Below are 21,594 nucleotides of genomic sequence, written 5' to 3'. Positions count from 1 at the left end.
GTGTTGTTAAGGTTGATTTCCAAGGCTGGAGCCTTACATGCCGCGCTCCTTCACCATCCCTCCTGGGCTCTGGCTTGAAGTGGGAGCCAGCACGGTCTCCATGCTTGGCAGGAGGCCGGTCTCCATCCACAGCCCTTCAGGACCCTGCTGGACCGGAGCACTCATCCTCAGGGGCCTGGCCCTGCGTCTCAGCAAGCTAAGTACCTGAGACGTTTATTTATGGGGGTCCCTGTGCCTTATTGTTTGGGGAGAGTGTGTTTTCTGTGTTTACTGACATTTCCGGCGGGTTCTCTAGCTGTCGCACGAGAACCGCGCCGATGGTGCCTGCTCATCGGCCTCGCCGCTCTAATTTAGGCCCCGGCTTCGCCGGAGGCCTAGTTTCTATTCACTGCCCTCGCTTGTCATTCATGCAGAGGGACAGGCTTAGCTCCGCCCGGCGGCCGTTCTCACAGGGGAGGGACACTCCCCACTGCTGTGCGTGTCTCCTCCCCTGTAGGTTTCTATGGCCCTCCAGATCCCGCTCTTCATGCAAGTCCCGCCCCCTCTCCTCGCTCCGGCGGCCATTTCCTCAGAGATTCACTCAGCGCTGGTCTGCGCTCTGCATCCCTGCTGGATGCTGTGTTTGGAGGTCCGGGCTTTGGGATCTGGAGGGCACACAACACTGCTCCAGCGGTCTGGTAAGCCACAACCTCTGGTTGTGGACCTCTGTATATTTTCCCTGGGGTTCATTCTGGCAGAGCCCCCACTCCAGCAGCATGTCTCACACGAGGAGCAAGGCTCCAAAGCTTTATTCAGTATGCACTGCATGTAAGCTCCTGCTGCCTGAACCGAGCACCTATCCACATTGTGATCTCTGCTCTAACTTGGCGGTGCCACAGCCTGGAGTCTCTCCCCCAGTGGTCTCTCAGGCTGCTCCTGCTCCTGTGGCTGAACCCCCGGCTTGGGTAGAATCCTTTTCTAGGTCCATATCCCAGTCCTTACTGAGTCCATGGGACTTTTGTCCAGGACTTTGCTGACTATGCATCAGCCCCCTTCACAGGGTGCCTCCGCTGCTAGGGCTCTCTCAGGACCGGAGCTCTCAGAGGATTCATCATCAGGGCCCAGACCCCGTCCTCCTAAGAGGAGGCGCAGGGTTTCCTCTCCCTCCTCCTCCCGTGGCTCTGATTCCAGAGCTGACTCGCAGGATGAGGAGGATGCCTTTACAGGGGGCTCGGAGGCTAACTCCATGTACCCCATTGATCTGTCCGAAACTGACTCAGATCTTAGTGACTTGATTGCTTCCATTAATTCTGTACTGGATCTCAATCCGCCAGTATCAGAGGAACAACCCTCTCTGGCAGAAAAGCACCAGTTTACCTCGCCTAAGAAAGCAAAGAGTGTGTTCTTTAACCACTCCAGTTTTCAGGCCGCTGTGACCAAGCCCAGGGCATGTCCTGACAAACGCTTCCCAAAGCGTGGTTCTGATGTCCGTTTTCCCTTTCCACTTGAGGTGGTCAAGGAGTGGGCTCATTCCCCAAAGGTAGACCCCCCCCGGTGTCTAGGCTCTCAGCCCGGACCGTTGTGTCGGTGGCTGATGGCACCTCCCTTAAGGATTCCACTGACCGCCAGATTGACCTTCTGGCCAAATCCGTGTATGAAGCGGCGGGGGCCGCGTTTTCTCCGACTTTTGCAGCAGTGTGGGCTCTCAAAGCCATCTCTGCTTCTCTAGAGGAGTTGCATTCCCTCGCCAGGGAATCCATGCCCGAAATGGTTGCCTTAAGTTCCCAAGCTTCAGCTTTTTCATCCTATGCTATGTCTGCCATACTGGAAGCTTCTCACCGCACTGCGGTGGCTTCAGCTAATTCCCTCGCTATCCGCAGAATCTTGTGGCTTCGAGAGTGGAAGGCAGATGCTTCTTCAAAGAAGTACCTTGCTGGGCTCCCTTTTGCTGGGTCCCGGCTGTTCGGAGAACAGCTGGATGAAATTATTAAGGAAGCTACTGGCGGGAAGAGTACTTCTATGCCACAAACCAAAACCAGGAAACCTGTCCAGGGTAGGAATCAGTCGAGGTTTCGTTCCTTTCGTTCCTCCAACTGGTCGTCCTCTAAGCCCTCGGCCTCGTCCATTAACTCAGCCAAGGACCAGAAATCCAACTGGCGCCCAAAAGCGCGTCCACAAAAGACTAAGGCAGCCTCCTCGTGACTATCTGTCCGCGCCAGCAACGTCCTTAGTCAGTGGCAGGCTCTCCCACTTTGGCGACGCGTGGTTTCAACACGTCTCCGATCAGTGGGTGAGGGATATCATCTCCCACGGCTACAGGATAGAATTCTCTTCCAGCCCGCCAAACAGATTTTTTTCTCTCAACTCCCCCCTGCTCCAAGGCCGCCGCCTTCTCACAGGACGTGGCATCCTTGCAGGCCAACGGAGTAATTGTACCGGTTCCCGCCCGGGAACGGTTCAGAGGTTTCTACTCAAATCTCTTCCTAGTTCCCAAAAAGGACGGTACCTTCCGGCCCATCCTGGATCTCAAGCTTCTCAACAAGCATGTTCAGGTGCGGCACTTTCGCATGGAGTCTCTGAGATCAGTCATTGCCTCAATGACCCAAGGGGATTTCCTGGCGTCCACCGACATCAGAGATGCCTATCTGCATGTGCCAATTGCAGTTTCACACCAGCGTTGGCTACGTTTTGCAATCGGAGAGGAACATTTCCAATTTGTGGCTCTCCCCTTCAGGTTAGCCACGGCCCCTCGGGTATTCACCAAGGTCATGGCAGCAGTGATTGCGGTTCTGCACCTCCAGGGGTTGGCAGTGATTCCTTACCTGGACGACCTTCTAGTCAAGGCTTCATCCAGTGCAGACTGTCAGCGGAGTGTCTCGCTCACTCTTGCCACTCTAGCCCAATTCGGGTGGCTGGTCAATCTGCCCAAATCCACTCTGATTCCGACCCAGAGTCTCACGTACCTAGGGATGCAGTTCGAGACTTTGCCAGCACTTGTGAAGTTGCCCTTAGTCAAACAGCAGTCCCTCCAACTGGCGATGCGCTCTCTGCTGAGGCCCCGCCGTTATACCCTCAGGCGTCTGATGCAGGTGCTGGGTCAGATGGTGGCGTCCATGGAGGCTGTTCCCTTTGCCCAGTTCCATCTGCTTTCCCTGCAGCTGGACATTCTCCGCTGTTGGGACAAGCGGCCTTCCTCCTTACACAGGTTAGTGGCTCTGTCGCCACAAACCAGGAGCTCTCTTCAGTGGTGGCTTCGGCCTCTCTCCCTGTCCCAGGGACGCTCCTTCCTGGCTCCGTCCTGGGTGATTCTCACCACGGATGCCAGTCTATCCGGCTGGGGAGCGGTATGTCTCCACCACAGAGCGCAGGGCACTTGGACTCCGTCCGAGTCAGCCCTTCCAATCAATGTGCTGGAGACCAGAGCTGTGGTTCTAGCTCTCCTAGCTTTTCACCACCTGTTGGCGGGCAGGCACATTCGAGTCCAGTCAGACAACGCGACAGCGGTTGCCTACATCAATCTCCAAGGCGGGACACGCAGCCGCCTAGCAATGTTGGAGGTACAACGCATCCTTCAATGGGCGGAGGACTCCAAGTCCACCATCTCCGCAATCCACATCCCAGGCATGGAAAACTGGGAGGCAGATTATCTCAGCCGTCAGTCCGTGGACGGAGGCGAGTGGTCCCTGCAACCGGCAGTGTTCCAGTCAATCTGCCGCAAATGGGGCACTCCTGACGTGGACCTAATGGCATCCCGTCACAACAACAAGGTTCCCGTTTACGTGGCTCGCTCCCACGACCCTCAGGCATTCGCCGCGGACGCACTGGTTCAAGACTGGTCCCAGTTTCGTCTGTCCTACGTGTTTCCCCCTCTAGCTCTCTTGCCCAGAGTTCTGCGCAAGATCGGAATGGAGGGCTGTCGAGTCATCCTCATTGCACCGGACTGGCCCAGGCGAGCTTGGTATCCAGACCTGCTCCATCTGTCCGTAGAGATGCCGTGGCATCTCCCGGACCGTCCAGACCTACTCTCACAAGGTCCGTTTTTCCGCCTGAATTCTGCGGCTCTCAAATTGATGGCGTGGCTCTTGAGTCCTGGATCTTGACGGCTTCTGGTATTCCTCCTGAAGTCATCTCCACTATGACTCGGGCCCGTAAGTCTTCCTCCGCTAAGATCTATCACAGGACTTGGAAAATTTTTCTGTCACGGTGTCACTCTACTGACCATCCTCCTTGGCCATTCTCCTTGCCGACCCTTCTGTCTTTTCTACAGTCCGGTCTGCAGCTAGGACTGTCCCTCAACTCTTTCAAGGGACAAGTCTCAGCTCTGTCAGTTCTGTTCCAGCAGCGTCTCGCTCGGCTGCCTCAGGTCTGCACCTTCATGCAAGGCGCGTCTCACATCATTCCGCCTTACCGGCAGCCCTTGGATCCCTGGGACCTTAACTTGGTTCTCACGGTTTTGCAGAAACCCCCCTTTGAGCCTCTTAGGGAGGTTTCTTTGTTTCGTCTTAGGCGGTGCACTTCTCTTTTTGTGCTAACCACAGGCCGGTGCAAGGGCCTCTCTGCTTCTAAGCCGACCTTAGCCCGTTGGATTAGGTCGACCATTTCGGACGCCTACCAGTGTTCTCAGGTGCCTCTCCCGCCGGGGATCAAGGCACACTCGACCAGAGCTGTCGGTGCCTCTTGGGCTTTCAGGCACCAGGCTACGGCTCAGCAAGTCTGTCAGGCTGCCACTTGGACTAGCCTGCATACCTTTTCAAAGCACTACCAAGTGCATGCTCATGCTTCGGCAGATGCGAGCTTGGGCAGACGCATCCTTCAGGCGGCTGTCGCCCATTTGTGAAGTTAGGTTCTGCCTACTTCTTAGTTTTTTCTGTTTATTCCCACCCATGGACTGCTTTGAGACGTCCCATGGTTTGGGTCTCCCAAAGGAACGATAAAGAAAAAGAGAATTTTGTTACTTACCGTAAATTCTTTTTCTTATAGTTCCGTATTGGGAGACCCAACTCCCTCCCTGTTGCCTGTTGGCAATTTCTTGTTCCGCGTGTTATCACCGGCTGTTGTCGTTGACAGAGTCTCCGGTTGTTCCGGTTCTTGCTCTGTTTTACTTGTGGGTGGCTATTCTCCTTCAGCTTTTGCACTAAACTGGCTGGGTCTGCTCACCAGGGGGTGTATAATCTCAGAGGGAGGAGCTACACTTTTAAGTGTAGTACTTTGTGTGTCCTCCGGAGGCAGAAGCTAAACACCCATGGTCTGGGTCTCCCAATACGGAACTATAAGAAAAAGAATTTACGGTAAGTAAACAAAATTCTCTTTTTTTCAGGATGTTGGTGTTTTACTGTGTTTTTGTTCTGCTCAGGATTACACAGTCGTGAAGAAGAGCTTCGCTGATTACATAGCGTCAGCCTGCGGACCGTCTGTGTCTATAGGACCTGTCATATCTGAGGAGCTCATTGAGACATCTCGGTGTCCCTCAGGAGAAAGGGAATCCAGTAATGAAAGGATTCTTCAGCTCACCAACCAAATCATTCAGCTGCTAACAGGAGAGGTAAGAACAACAGTGGCAACTACACGCCATGATTTCTGGATGTTCGGCCATTCATTCTGCTGGGAATGTGACAGTGTAAAGACATCAGTAGCAGCCTGCCCCCCTCCCCCCAAATAAAACTAGTTGTCAGTAGCAAATATTTAAGCTCACTGGGTAGCTTACTCCTTCATAGTAAATCTGAGTAAAAGTATCCAAACTACCCTGGTGTGGCGTCCACTTGGGTCCTTTGTGGCTTTGCGGGAGGCCTAATAAGAGGCAGAGGTGCCCAGGATGCTGGGTGGAGAATTGCAGTAGGTAACCCTGCCCTGGTATGGCTGCCACTGAGGTCCGAACTGGACCCCGGACTTAGGGGAGCGCAAATCTTTTTTTTTTTTTTCTATTTCCTTGGTTGGCTTTACAAGACCACCTGTCTCTCGTGGTCAATTTGACAACTTAAGGGGGCTTTACACGCAACGACATCGCTAACGAGATGTGGTTGGGGTCATGGAATTCGTGACGCACATCCGGCCTCGTTAGCGACGTCGCTGCGTGTGAAATGTACGAACGACCGCTAACGATCAAAATTACTCACCCAATCGTTGATCGTTGACACGTCGTTCTAATCCCAAATATCGTTGCTGCTGCAGGACGCAGGTTGTTCATCGTTCCTGAGGCAGCACACATCGCTACGTGTGACACCCCAGGAACGAGGAACAACAGCGTACCTGCGTCCTCCGGCAACGAGGTGGGCGTCAGTTTCTTTCGGCTGCTCTTTGCCCCTCCGCTTCTATTGGACGGCTGCCGTGTGACGTCTCTGTGACGCCGCACAAACCGCCCCCTTAGAAAGGAGTCGGTTCGCCGGCCACAGCTACGTCGCTAGGCAGGTAAGTCCGTGTGACGGGTCCTAGCGATGTTGTGCGCCATGGGCAGCGATTTGCCCGTGTCGCACAACCGATGGGGAGGGGGGGGGGTTTACGAGTTAGAAGGGAGATAACAGCAAGTAAACAGTTGCATGCAAAGTTGTATTGATAGAAATTACAGCTGCTTTGCACAAACAAGTCCTCGCATGACACCATCGGCTGGAAAAGAAAAAGTTGACTCTCAACATGGTAAAAAAATTCCCTTGAGACCACCATTAAAAAAAAAAAAAAAATTATTACCATCTACATACTGTGAAAAAATCAATTCCATGAAGATTTGAGAGTCGGGACATTTCCTTATAGTTTGGCGCCACCTGGTGGTCAAACTCAGCAGCAATGTACAGCCATCTGTTTGGTGAACAAAACATTGAAAGTTTGGATTCAGATCTCAATATAATAATAATTTTATTCATTTATATAGCGCTATTAATTCCACAGCGCTTTACATACATTGACAACTCTGTCCCCATTGGGGCTCACAATCTAAATTCCCTATCTGTATGTCTTTGGAGTGTGGGAGGAAACCGGAGTACCCGGAGGAAACCCACACAAACACGGGGAGAACATACAGACTCCTTCAGATGTTGTCCTTTGTAGGATTTGAACCCAGGACCCCAGTGCTGCAAGACTGCAGTGCTAACTACTGAGCCACCACAAGACTGCAGTGCAACCACTGAGCCATTGTGCCGCCCTCCCATCGAAAACCTGCAGTCAATGTTCAAAAAGCCGAAGGATACACAAAACCCCAAGAAATTGTGATAAACTCCCTGCATTGATTAGACATCAGATGAGGCCCAGAAGATGAGATCCAGCTGCCGTGGACAAGGGCAGAAGCCTTGAAAAGTAATGGATAGTGTAGAAATATTCAGTCTTTGCCTTTGCAATATGTCAGTATTTGCGCAGTTCCTCAGTATTAGGCCCGTTTCACACGTCAGTGAAAAACACAGACGTTTTTCACTGGCGTGTAAAACACGCACATGTCCCTGCGTGTGCCGAAAATCACGGCACACGTGGGTTGTCTAAGTGCAATCCGGGCTCCGTTCTCCGTGGCCCGTGATTGCACTTAGAGATTCACTCACCTGCGCCCGCTCCCGCTGTCCGTGGTGCTGAATCCTCCCGCGACGCAGCATCCGGCCGGCGGTGACCCCTGCAGGAGCTGCTTTTGGGTCGGCTGTGTCGCGCATAATGAATATGCGCGACAGTAATCAGCCGGCACAGAAGAGCCTGGAGAACGGGCTGCAGAGGACATCGCTGGACACCAGGTGAGTTAAAATGTTTATTATTTTAAAAGCACGTTTTTTTCTGGCACGTGTTTCACGGACCACACCACTGCGTGGTCCGTGGAACATCAGTGATGCCAGAAAAAAATGGACATGTCTCCGTGCAGCAATCACGCACACGCGGGTACGCCGCACGGAGACACATGCTGTAAAAAATCACTGATGTGTGAGCAGACCCATTCATTATAATGGGTCTGCGTATGTCAGTGATTCTTGTACGTTTAAAAAAAAAAGCACAAACGTACCAGAATCACTGACGTGTGAAAGGGGCCTTAAACAGCTGTGCTCAGTTCTGCCCATCAGGAGAGGAGGAAAGTCTCTACAGACATGGAAATTATCGCTCCTTGTAGAGGGAAAGTAAGAAAGACTCAACTATTATCAGCTGCTAGAAGAAGAAAACTTCTTTTTTCAAGGCATCATCTCCCAATAACACAGATTAGGAGCAGCAACAAAAGACACACAGGGAAGCAAGAAGTTACGAAAGATCAGGAGTCGGAAAATGATGTATGGGATGACGCCTGTAATCCTGTGTGTATCCTTGTATATTGCAGGTTCCTGCGCGCTGTCAGGACGTCGCTGTCTACTTCTCTATAGAAGAATGGGATTATATAGATAAAAACAAGAATCTGTACGAGAACATCGTCCTGGATGACCAGCAGCTTCCATCACCGGAAGCAGAAACCATCTATGGTAAATTAGTATTGACCTCATTAAGAGGCTACAAGGGGTTGGTGGGTGAGGACGTCGTCATTTAACTCTTCCTACAGTAATGAACACTGTGCACTGTAAAGGAAAATTTTTACCCGTACAATAAAGTAATGATTTTTATATTTATTTCTTCATCGTTCCTATGGGAGACCCAGACCATGGGTGTATAGCTACTGCCCCCGGAGGACACACAAAGTTACTACACTCAAAAACGTGTAGCTCCTCCCTCCTAGCATATACACCCCCTGCTAGCCAGATCTAGCCAGTTTCTTGCTTTGTGTCAGGAGGATCCACACACACACATGCATCCCTTTTTGATTTTTCATTTTTTACAAAGATTTGGAAGAAAAGCGGGTCCACTGGACCCCCGGCATGTCCCTTCACACTCCCCTGGCGGCAGTGCTGTTAAGGTTGACTTCAGGGCAGGAGCCCTTCATGCCGCGCTCCTTCAACATCCCTTAGGGGCTCTGATTTGAAGTGGGAGCCAACACGGTTCTCACTGCCTTGCAGGAGACCGGCCTCCATCCGCAGCCCTTGTGCAGGACCCTGCTGGATGGAGCACTGACCCCCACCCCACAGGGACTGGACCCTGCGTCTCAAAGCTAAGTATAGAGACGTTTATTCAGAGGGTCTTTCTGCATGTGGGGCACTTTTATTGCGGGGGACAGTGATTGCTGAATAATGCTGCTTTGTTTACTGTGTTTCCGGCCGGTTCCACAGTTTTTACTGAGAACCGCGCCGATGAGGCCTGATTTTCGGCCGCATGCATAACTTTAGGCCCCGGCTTCAGCCGCGGCCTAGTTTCGTTTCGTTCCCCTGCATGTCAGGCATGCAGGGGGACGCTGCAGAGCCGCCCGCCGGCCGCTCTGCACAGGGGAGGACGCTCCTTTTTGAGGTGATGATTCCCTCCCCTGTACATCTCCTTCGCCCTCCGATTCCCGCTCCTGGGTTAACCCCCGCCTCCCCCCCTCACTCTGGCGCCATTTTCTCAGCGTCTTAGTACACTGGTCGGCGCTGGCTGCCCTGCAGCACAGGGAGGGAATACTGGCTGAGGGTCCAGGCTTGGAATCCGGAGGGCACTCATAATATGGCCTGATAAGTCACAACCTCTGGTTGTGCACTTTTTATACACTCTCAGGCATTCTGAAGGAGTTAATTCTTTATCATAGAATCTCCTCCTCAGCAGCATGTCTCACTCTAGCAGCAAAGCAACAAGGCTGTACTCTACATGTGCTGCATGTAACCTCATATTGCCTGAACCGGCACACTGTAATGGTTCTTAGGTGGGAGTCCCCCCAGGCTGAACCCCTGACTTGGGTATTCTACGCATGCTAGACAGAGCCCCCACCTCTGCAGCATGTCTCACAGAGCGAGGCTGCAGGCTGTTTTTTTATTATCCACTGCAGGTAGTCTCGTACGGCTATACCGAGCTCCTAACCACTGTGGCCCCTCAGCATGGGGGCTCATTAATGGTCCCTCCAGCTGCTCCGGTTTTGGCGGCTGACCCCCATAGGATTCCTATTTCCAGGGGTCGGCTGTCCCGGCATCTGCTGAGCATGCAGTTCCCCTCTCAGGGCGTTTCTGCTCGCTCGGCCAAGCTCACAAGGGACTCTCCTTCTGGGCTCAGACCCCGTTCTCCTGACAGGGAGACGCAGGGTCCCCTGTCCTCCCCGTCCCGCAGCTCCGATTACGAGCTGATTCACCGGACGAGGAAGATGTCTCTACCGCGGACACGGACGCTACTTTATGTATATTGATCCGTCCGTAGGTGACGCAGATGCGAATGATTGGCTTGCGTCCATTATTCTTGTGTCCGCCTGATCAGGGGAGTATTCCCCGCTGGCAGAAAGGCACAGTTTACCTTTAGCAGGTCAAGGAGTGTGTTACTTAACCACTCCAGTTTTCAGCCCGCTGCGTCCAAGCCCACAGCCTATCCTGCAGACCCCACAGCGGGGTTCTGCTGCCTGTCTCCCCCTCCCTTCAGAGAGGGTAGCCACTCCGGTCTAGACTGCCCGGTTAGTTGTATCAGTGGCTGACGGCACCTCTATAGGATTCTACCGTACATTAATTTTGTACTGGACCTCAATCCGCTCTGAGATGAAGCGTGTTTCTGAGGACTGTGTTTCCCCTGTCCACCAATGGTGGTCAAGAAGTGGGCTCATTCACCTCAGGTGGCTCAGCCCGGACCGTTATGTCAGTGGCTGATGGCTCCTCACTTAAGGTTCTGCGGTCCGCCCGGTTGTCCTTTGGGCCAAGTCGGTATGGGAACGGCAGGAGCTTGTTCTCCTCAGCTTACAGCAGTGCGGTTTTTTGTAACTTCTCTGCTTCTCTGGATGAGATGCATTCTCTCACAGGGACTCTATGCCCAAAACGGTTGCCTGAACTCCAGACTTCAGTCTTTTCATCCTCTGCCAGGTCTGCCATGCTAGACGCCGCACGGCGGTGGTCTGGGCTACCTTCCTCGCTATCCGCAGGCTCCTGTGGCTTCGAAATTGGAAGGCAGATGCCTCTATGGAGGTTCCTGGCTGGGCTCCCCCTTGGTGGGCCCAGTTTCCCCGGAACCAAGCTGGGTGAAATTAAGGAAGCTCTTGGCGGGGAGTGTGCTTCCTTGCCACAAACCTAAACCAGGGAACCTGTCCAGGGCAGGAATCAGTTGAGGTTTCGATGGTTTCCGTTCCTCCATCTGATCGTCCTCTAGCTCAGCCTAGGTTCATGGAACCAAATGGCTCGAAGCTGCGTCTTCAGAAGACCGCAGGAGATGCTGTCACTGAGTCAGTTTCCTCCGAGCTATTTAGCCACGCCAACAACCTCCTTGGTCGGTGGCAGGCTCTCTCCATTTGGCGACGTAGGGTTCTAACACGTCTCCGTTAAATGGGGGCGACATTATATCTCCCTGGGCTACAGGATGGACTTCTGTCCACCCGCCAAACAGATTTTTTCTGTCAACTCCTCCCGGCTCCAAGGCCGCCGCCTTCTCACAGGCTGTGGCATTTCTTGCTGGCCAATGGAGTAATTGTACCGGTTCCCGACTGGGAACGGTTCTGAGATTTTTGCTTAAATCTATTCCTAGTCCCCGAAGAGGGCGGTGCCTTCCGACCTGGATCTTTAGCTTTTCAAGCATGGCCAGGTGGGGCGTTTTCACATGGAGTCTCGGTTTTGTTCCGTGTGTTTTTCTCACCGGATCAATCAAGAGCCCAAGGAGATTCCTTAGCAGCCATCGGCATCAGAGCTGCCTATCGGCAGGAGTCAATCGCAGTTTCTCACCAGCGTTGACTACGTTTTGACAATCGGAGTGGTCCAATTCGTGGCTCTTCCCTTGGGATTAGCCAAGGCCCCTCGAATATTATCATTGAGGCAGCTGTGATTACGGTCCTTGCCCCCCTAGGGTTTGGCAGTGATCTTTTGCCCTGGTCAGCCTTCTTGTTGGGGCTTCATCCTGTGCTGACTCTTAGCAGAGTGCTTCGCTCACTCTCGCCACGCTGACCTATTCGGGTGGCTTGTCTTTCTGTCTAAGTCCACTCTGACTTCGAACCAGGGGCGTCAATGGAAGCGGTTCCTTGCCCAGTTTCCCCTGCGTCCTCTGAGTCTGGATGTTTTCCGCTGTACAAGCGAACTCAATCCTCCCACGGGGTGGTGGCTTCGCCACTGACCAGAGGCTCGTTTTCAGTGGTGGCTTCGGCCACTCTGTCTCAGGGGCGCTCCTCTCTGGCCCGTCCCGGGTGATCCTCACCAGGATGCTAGCCTATCCGCCTGGGGAGCAGGATATCTCCACCGTGGAGCGCAGGGCGCTTGGACTCTGTCCGAATCAGCCCTCTGGATTAATGTGCTGGAAATCACTGCTGTATTTCTGGCTCTCCAAGCCTTCCCCATCTGTGAGCGGCTAGGCACATTCGAGTCCAGTCGGACAACGTGACAGCGTTTTCCTATTTCAGCTTCCAGGGCGGGACGCTCAGCCGCCTGGCAATCTTGGCGGCTCAACATTCCTCAGTGGACAAGGGACTCTTAGTCCACCGTATCCGCAGTCCACATCCTAGATGTGAAAACTACGAGGCAGGCTATTTCAGCTGTCCAACCGCGGTCCACAATCCTCAGGTTTTGCGGTAGACACACTGGTTCATGTTTGATCCCAGCTTGTCTCTTTTCGAATTTCACCCTCTACCTCTTGTCCAGAGTCCTGCGCAAGATCGGTAAAGGGGGCCGTCGGGTCATTCTTCCAGACTGACCCAAGCGGGCTTGGTCCTCTGACCTGCTCCTTCTGTCCGTTGGGTTGCCATGGCATCTTCCGGACCGTTCAGACCTTTTCTCAAAAGGTCCGTTTTTCCCGTCAGAGTTCTTGACGGCATAGCTCTTGAGTCCTGGATCTTAGCGACTTCTGATATCCTTCCCGAAGTCATCTCTGCCTTGACTCGAGCTCCAAAGTGTCCTTTGACCTTTTTGGCCTAGCCGACCCTCCTGTCCCTTCCACAGTCCGGTCTACAGCTAGGACTATCCCTCATTAAGGGACAGGTCTCGGCCCTGTCAGTATGTGCCAGCGGCGTATCGCCCGGCTGGCTCTGGTGCGCTCCTTTAAGGGCGCATCTCACATCATTCCGCTTTTCCGGCGGTCTATGGAGACCTGGGACCTTAATCCGGTCCTCCCGGTTCCCGGAAACCCCCCTTTGCGCCTCTTGGGGAGGTTTTGTTGTTTCATCTTTCACAGAAAGGTACACCTTCTAGTGGCTATAATTTCCCGCCTGAGAGTTCTGGCTGCACTCTCTCGGAGTCGTTCCCCTTTTTTGGTCTTTTGCATCAAGACAAGGTGGTCTTCGTCCGACTCCGGACTTTTTTCCCTAAGGTGGTTTCTGTCTCCACCTTATCCGGGGCAATTTTCCTGCCTTCCTTTTGTCCGGCTCCTGTTCATCGCTTGAGGAAGCGTTGCATATCCTGGATCTGGTGCGGGCGCTCCGGATCTATGTGTCTCGCACCGCCGTTATTAGGCGGTGCACCTCTCTAGTGCTGACTGGTCGTCAGCGTAACGGTCTCTCGGCATCTAAGCTGACCCTGATGTTGGCCTAGGTCGGCCATTTCCGAGACCTATGAGTGTACTCAGGTGCCTTCCCCGCTGGGGATCGGGGCACATTTGGCAGACCTGTCGGCGCCTTTATTTTTGGGCTTTCAGGCACCAGGTTGCGGCTCAATAGGTCTGTCAGACTGCAGCTCAAATTAGTCTGCATGCTTTTTCGAAGCACTCCCAACGCATGCTCATGCTTTGGCAGACGTGGGCTTGGACAGACGCATTTTTCCGGCGTCTGTCGCCCATTTGTGAAGTTAGGTTTGCCTGCTTCTCAGTTGTCTGTTTATTCCCACCCATGGACTGCTTTTGAACGTCCCATGGTCTGGGTCTCCCATAGGAACGATGAAGAAAAAGAGAATTTTGTTTACTTACCGTAAATTCTTTTTCTTATAGTTCCGTCATGGGAGACCCAGCACCCTCCCTATGCCTGTTGGCAGGTTTCTTGTTCCGTGTGTCTTCACCGGCTGTTATTGTTGTAGACAGAGGTTCCGGTTCTTCCGGTTTTTACTCTGTCTCTCTTGTGGGTGGATGTCCTCCTTCAGCTTTTGCACTAAACTGGCTAGATCTGGCTAGCAGGGGGTGTATATGCTAGGAGGGAGGAGCTACACGTTTTTGAGTGTAGTAACTTTGTGTGTCCTCCGGGGGCAGTAGCTATACACCCATGGTCTGGGTCTCCCATGACGGAACTATAAGAAAAAGAATTTACGGTAAGTAAACAAAATTCTCTTTTTTCGTTCCAATGGCAGAATGTTTTCATGCTGCCATTGACAAAAAGAATTCAGAATAAAATATAGCTTGTACTAGAAAAGAGCATCTTGAAGCATTGCCAGTCTTTTCACACAAATTCAGTAAAAGACAAATAATTTAAATATACAGTCATATGAAAAAGTTTGGGCACCCCTATTAATGTTAACCTTTTTTCTTTATAACAATTTGGGTTTTTGCTATTTCAGTTTCATATATCTAATAACTGATAGACTGAGTAATATTTCTGGATTGAAACGAGGTTTATTGTACTAACAGAAAATGTGCAATCCGCATTTAAACTAAATTTGACAGGTGCATAAGTATGGGCACCTCAACATAAAAGTGACAGTAATATTTTGTAGATCCTCCTTTAGCAAAAATCACAGCCTCTAGTCGCTTCCTGTAGCTTTTAATGAGTTCCTGGATCCTGGATGAAGGTAGATTTGACCATTCCTGTTTACAAAACAATTCCAGTTCAGTTAAGGTCGCCGAGCATGGACAGCTGCTTCAAATCATCCCACAGATTTTCAATGATCTTCAGGTCTGGGGACTGGGATGGCCATTCCAGAGCATTGTAATTGTTCCTCTGCATGAATGCCTGAGTAGATTTGGAGCGGTGCTTTGGATCATTGTCTTGCTGAAATATCCATCCCCTGCGTAACTTCAACTTCGTCATTGATTCTTGCACATTATTGTCAAGAAACTGCTGATACTGAGTTGAATCCATGCGACCCTCAACTATAGCAATATTCCCGGTGCTGGCATTGGCCACACAGCCCCAAAGCATGATGGAACCTCCACCAAATTTTACTGTGGGTAGCAAGTGCTTTTCTTGGAATGCTGTGTTTTTTTGTCTCCATGCATAACGCCTTTTTGTATGACCAAACAACTCAATCTTTGTTTCATCAGTCCACAGGACCTTCTTCCAAAATGTAACTGGCTTGTCCAAATGTGCTTTTGCATACCTCAGGCGACTCTGTTTGTGGCGTGCTTGCAGAAATGGCTTCTTTCGCATCACTCTCCCATGCAGCTTCTCCTTATGCAACGTGCACTGTATTGTTGACCGTTGCACATTGACACCATCTGCAGCAAGATGAAGCTGCAGGTCTTTGGAGGTGGTCTGTGGATTGTCCTTGACTGTTCTCACCATTCTTCTTCTCTGCCTTTCTGATATTTTTCTTGGCCTGTCACATCTGGGCTTAACAAGAACTGTACCTGTGTTCTTCCATTTCCTTACTATGTTCCTCACAGTGGAAACTGACAGTTTAAATCTCTGAGACAACTTTTTGTACCTTCCCCTGAACAACTATGTTGAATAATCTTTGTTTTCAGATCATTTGAGAGTTGTTTTGAGGAGCCCATGATGCCACTCTTCATAGGAGATTCAAATAGGAGAACAACTTGCAAGTGGCCACCTTAAATACCTTTTCTCATGATTGGATACACCTGCCTATGAAGCTCAAAGCTCAATGAGGTTACAGAAATAATTTAGTGTTTCAGTAAGTCAGTAAAAAGTAGTTAGGAGTGTTCAAATCAAGAAATTGATAAGGGTGACCATACTTTTGCACCGGTAAAATTTAGTTTAAAGGCAGATTGCACATTTTCTGTTAGTACAAAAAACCTCATTTCAATCCAGAAATATTACTCAGTCCATCAGTTATTAGATATATGAAACTGAAATAGCTGCTGCAAAAACCCAAATTGGTATAAAGAAAAAAGGTTAACATTAATAGGGGTGCCCAAACTTTTTCATATGACTGTATATAGCATAGCCCTTGCTACAATTCAATGGCTTACCTATACCAAACAGAAAGTGCAAGTATGTGAAACCAGTACGCAGTTTCACAGACATGGGAGATAAGAGACAGACATCCATACCAGCTCCCTAGAGAGTAGCAGATCCACTTCCTGTATAGAGACAGAGATTCCCCCCGCTTCCTGCAGAGACGGGAATCCCCTCCCCTCTTCCTGCAGAGACTGGAATCCCCCCCCTTCCCTTGTGCTTCCTGTAGAGACAGAGATCTCCCTCCCCCGTGCTTCCTGTAGAGGCAGAGATCTCCTTCCCCCGTACTTCCTGTAGAGGTGGAAGTCCCTCCCACCGCTTCCTGTAGAGACGGAGGTCCCCCCAATCGCTCCCTGTAGAGACGGAGGTCCCCTCCCCCACCGCTTCCTGTAGAGACGGAGGTCCCCCCCCCACCGCTTCCTGTAGAGACGGAGGTTCCCCTTCCCCCCCCTTCACCGCTTCCTGTAGAGACGGAGGTTCCCCTCCCCCCCACCGCTTCCTGTAGACGGGAATTCCCCCCCCCCCCGCTTCCTGTAGAGGCAGAGATCTCCCTCCCCCGTGCTTCCTGTAGAGGTGGAAGTCCCTCCCCCGTGCTTCCTGTAGAGGTGGAAGTCCCTCCCCACACTTCCTGTAGAGACGAAGGTCCCCTCCCCCCGCTTCCTGTAGAGTCGAAGGTCCCCTCCCCCCGCTTCCTGTAGAGACGGCGGCCCCCCCCCCCCCACCGCTTCCTGTAGAGACGGCGGTTCCCCCCCACCGCTTCCTGTAGAGACGGCGGTTCCCCCCCCACCGCTTCCTGTAGAGACGGCGGTTCCCCCCCCCACCGCTTCCTGTAGAGACGGCGGTTCCCCCCCCCACCGCTTCCTGTAGAGACGGCGGTTCCCCCCCCACCGCTTCCTGTAGAGACGGCGGTTCCCCCCCCACCGCTTCCTGTAGAGACGGCGGTTCCCCCCCCACCGCTTCCTGTAGAGACGGCGGTTCCCCCCCCCACCGCTTCCTGTAGAGACGGAGGTTCCCCCCCACCGCTTCCTGTAGAGACGGAGGTTCCCCCCCACCGCTTCCTGTAGAGACGGAGGTCCCCCCCCCCACCGCTTCCTGTAGAGACGGAGATCCCCCCCCCCCCACCGCTTCCTGTAGAGACGGAGGTTCCCCCCCACCGCTTCCTGTAGAGACGGAGGTTCCCCCCCACCGCTTCCTGTAGAGACGGAGGTCCCCCCCCCACCGCTTCCTGTAGAGACGGAGGTCCCCCCCCCACCGCTTCCTGTAGAGACGGAGGTCCCCCCCCCACCGCTTCCTGTAGAGACGGAGGTCCCCCCCCCACCGCTTCCTGTAGAGACGGAGGTCCCCCCCCCACCGCTTCCTGTAGAGACGGAGGTCCCCCCCCCACCGCTTCCTGTAGAGACGGAGGTCCCCCCCCCCACCGCTTCCTGTAGAGACGGAGGTCCCCCCCCCACCGCTTCCTGTAGAGACGGAGGTCCCCCCCCCACCGCTTCCTGTAGAGACGGAGGTCCCCCCCCCACCGCTTCCTGTAGAGACGGAGGTCCCCCCCCCCACCGCTTCCTGTAGAGACGGAGGTTCCCCCCCCCCACCGCTTCCTGTAGAGACGGAGGTTCCCCCCCCACCGCTTCCTGTAGAGACGGAGATTCCCCCCCCACCGCTTCCTGTAGAGACGGAGGTTCCCCCCCACCGCTTCCTGTAGAGACGGAGGTTCCCCCCCACCGCTTCCTGTAGAGACGGAGGTTCCCCCCCACCGCTTCCTGTAGAGACGGAGGTTCCCCCCCACCGCTTCCTGTAGAGACGGAGGTTCCCCCCCACCGCTTCCTGTAGAGACGGAGGTTCCCCCCCACCGCTTCCTGTAGAGACGGAGGTTCCCCCCCACCGCTTCCTGTAGAGACGGAGGTTCCCGCCCACCGCTTCCTGTAGAGACGGAGGTTCCCCCCCACCGCTTCCTGTAGAGACGGAGGTTCCCCCCCCCCGGCTTCCTGTAGAGACGGAGGTTCCCCCCCACCGCTTCCTGTAGAGACGGAGGTTCCCCCCACCGCTTCCTGTAGAGACGGAGGTTCCCCCCACCGCTTCCTGTAGAGACGGAGGTTCCCCCCCACCGCTTCCTGTAGAGACTGAGGTTCCCCCCATCGCTTCCTGTAGAGACGGAGGTCCCCCCCCACTGCTTCCTGTAGAGACGGAGGTCCCCCCCACCGCTTCCTGTAGAGACGGAGGTCCTCCCCCCCACCGCTTCCTGTAGAGACGGAGGTCCTCCCCCCCCACCGCTTCCTGTAGAGACGGCGGTCCGCCCCCGCTGTCTTCAGATTTTGGGTTTACCCATTTTAATATTTTGAAGCCAGTACTATAAACCATAAATGGCCAAAGTAATTGGAGATTAACGCCATGTTGCTAAATTAATTTCATTAGTTACTCACGTGAAACCTATTGAACATTTACATACATTTCTTTTTATCTTCCCAACAGATGAGGATATAATCTTTACTCCCAAACTTGAAACAGGCGACTATTTAATCCAAGAGATTTCAGAAAATTCTATACTGCAGAGTATAGAGAGTCCGATCCCTGCTGAATACACCTCATCTAACCTAAGTGAAAACGAACAAGTATCCGCACCTACATCCGAACAATTTGGTCTCTGTCCCCAGGGTATAATTTCTCAGCGCCGGAAAGGGCAGAAGCTATTTTCTTGTTCCGACTGCAGTAAAAGTTTCAAGTTTCGTTCAAGACTCCTCACCCATCAGCGCACTCACACTGGGGAAAAACCATTCACGTGCCTCGAGTGCGGCAAGTCTTTTATGAGGAAAGAACAACTGGTAGAACATAAAAGGATTCATACTGGAGAGAAGCAATGTTCGTTTTGCGGGAAATGCTTTACCCAGAAGTCAAAATTGGTTGAACATCAAAGAACCCATACAGGGGAGCGCCCGTTTTCTTGTCGACAGTGCGGGAAAAGTTTTGCCCAAAAAGCAACGTTGACAAAACACGAGCGCATTCACACAGGGGAGAAACCGTTCTCTTGTACCGAGTGCGGAAAACGTTTCTTGCTGAAATCCAACCTCCATTGCCATCAGATGATTCACATTGGACACAAGCCGTTCTTTTGCCCTTATTGTGACAAGGGCTTTACACAGAAATCATATCTGACTAAACATATTAAACTTCACACAAGCGGAAAACTTTTTTCGTGTTCACAGTGTGATAAAAGCTTCGTTCAGAAATCTGGACTCATCGCACACCTGAAAGCTCCACACTGAAACGATCAGTTACAGGCCCTCGCACCTGTATGGGAACATTACCTTGAGGAAGGTCCTGACCTAAACTTTACCAGTATCTGTATATTAAAATGATGAATTACTTTTATATGTCCATATCTAAAAAAGGATTAAAAATTGATAACTTTTTTTTTTAAAAAAAGTGTTGAAAATATCCTTACAAAATCACAAAAAAATCAAATACCGTCATCCTTTGTATACAGGTGCATGTCAATTAATTAGAATATCATCAAAAAGTTAATTTATTTCACTAATTGAATACAAAAAATTAAACACGTATGTTATAGAGAGTCATTACACACAGAGGGATCTATTCCTATGTATTAGATCTATTTAATGTGTTTATTTCTGTTAATGATTATGGCTTACAGCCAATGAAAACCCAAAACTCATTATCTCAGAAAATTAGAATAATTACCACAAAACACCTGCAAAGGCTTCCTAAGTGTTTAAAATGGTCCCTTAGTCTGGTTCAGTAGGCTACACAATGATGGGGAAGACTTGACAGATGTCCAGAAGGCAGTCATTGACACACTTCACAAGGAGGGTAAGCCACAAAAGGTCATTGATAAAGAAGCTGGCTGTTCAGAGTGCTGTATGCAAGCTTAATAATGGAAAGTTGAGTGGAAGGAAAAAGTGAGGTAGAAAAAGGTGCACAAGCAACCGGGATAACCGCAGCCTTGATAGGATTAAGAAAGGTTAAAAATATAAAATCGCCGTGTGGTGAAGGGGCTAAAACTACATGGTATAATATTATTATTATTAGGCATGCACATATAGCACCATCATATTCCACAGCGCTTTACCGAGATCATCATCACTGTTCCCATTGGGGCTCGCAATCTAAATTCCCTATCAGTATGTCTTTGGAGTGTGTGAAAAAACACACAAACACACGGAGAACATGCAAACTCCTTGCAGATGTTGATTTGAACTCAGGACCCCAGCGCTGCAAACCAACAATGCTAACCACTGAGCCACTGTACTGCCCATATGGTATATTTTCTATTTGAATGCACTCAACCTTCACATCATTGTTATCAATCAATTATGCCATAAAGCTTGTGCAAATAGGTTGATCAAAAAAATGCAAAACAATCAACAAAAAGTGAAGATAACCAATTGTGAGTGGTCATAAACTTCTAATAGTTGTTTTATGTCATATGTAGTGCGTGATTGCGGTATCGGTGTGTCAGGGTGTGCCATCTACATTGCTAACAAAGTGCAAAGTGTAAAAAGTCTTTACATATTTCCATATGAAGAGGAAAGAGCAGAAGAATTCGAAAGAAAATATTTTTTGGAAGGGTTATATTCTGCCATCCACTTTAACCTCACTGCTTGCAAGTGCCTTGAAAGTAAGTGTGCTCTCACCGGTCATGCCTGTTTATCCTCTTTGTAACTGCATTGTTTGTCCTATTTATGTTCATCTACACTTTAAGGCTATGTGCGCACGTTGCATTCTGCCCTGCAGAAATTTCTGCAGCGATTTGAACAGCACACGTGCGCCTCAAATCGCTGCAGAAACAGTGCGTAATGAAAAAAAAAACCCGATTCCATGTGCTCTGACTGCAGCCCCTGCCATATACAGAGCGGGGGCTGCCGGCAGAGCGCAGGAAAGAAGTGACATGTCACTTCTTAGAACGCGCGCTTCGGGCAGCAGCCGAAGCGCTGCGCTCCAAGACGCCACGTGCGCACGGCCCTTGCACTATCTCCATAGATTATGCAGGGGATGCAGGACGCATGCAGTTACGCTGTGCTACATAGCGCAGCGTAACTGCATGAAATACGCACACGTGCGCACATAGCCTAAGGGTATGTGCCCATGATCAGGACTCACTCTGTCCTGGATGCAGCGGGTCCTGACCTGCAGGTCCACGAGTCTCCTCCGCAGGAGACCGCAACTGCTTGTGCCCACGATCAGGCTTCAGTGCACTGCGGTCTCCTGCTTGTGTTCTCCCCATGGAGGACACATGCGATTCCACTGCAAACAATTGACATGCTGCGGTCTGGAAAACTACACTGCAGCTCAGTGTTTGCTGCGCAAAAAACAAACACAGTGGGCACGGGATTTCTAGAAATCCTTTCCACTATGCTTGTACTGTGCAACGCAGCGTTTTGGTAGCAGCTGAAGCATGCTGCATCCAAACCACTGCAAATACTGATCGTGGGCATGACTCTAAAGCTCTTTTCTTCGGCGCTCTATTGGGAGACCCAGACGATTGGGTGTATAGCACTGCCTCCGGAGGCCACACAAAGCAATTACACTAAAAAGTGTAAGGCCCCTCCCCTTCTGGCTATACACCCCCAGTGGGATCACTGGCTCACCAGTTT

At 51.6% G+C, this 21,594-nt stretch overlaps 1 protein-coding gene across 3 annotated transcripts in view; it reads left to right on the top strand.

The window, feature by feature from the left end:
* LOC142243583 (uncharacterized) overlaps nt 1-19,458 on the top strand; it is a 28,230-nt gene extending 8,772 nt beyond the window's left edge. For all 3 annotated transcript variants that reach the window (XM_075315645.1, XM_075315646.1, XM_075315647.1), the window contains exons 3-5: nt 5,333-5,521; nt 8,252-8,390; nt 18,455-19,458. In XM_075315645.1, coding sequence (XP_075171760.1) covers nt 5,333-5,521; nt 8,252-8,390; nt 18,455-19,245 — 1,119 coding nt within the window. In that variant the 3' untranslated portion in view covers nt 19,246-19,458. The remainder of the gene's footprint in view (nt 1-5,332; nt 5,522-8,251; nt 8,391-18,454) is intronic.
* Nucleotides 19,459-21,594: the final 2,136 nt, after the last annotated feature.

The sequence above is a fragment of the Anomaloglossus baeobatrachus genome, chromosome 6 (assembly GCF_048569485.1).
Source record: "Anomaloglossus baeobatrachus isolate aAnoBae1 chromosome 6, aAnoBae1.hap1, whole genome shotgun sequence".
In the NCBI taxonomy this organism is placed as follows: Eukaryota; Metazoa; Chordata; class Amphibia; order Anura; family Aromobatidae; genus Anomaloglossus; species Anomaloglossus baeobatrachus.
Note: the sequence above shows the minus strand (reverse complement) of the source record. Positions and strands in the feature narration are given on the sequence as shown.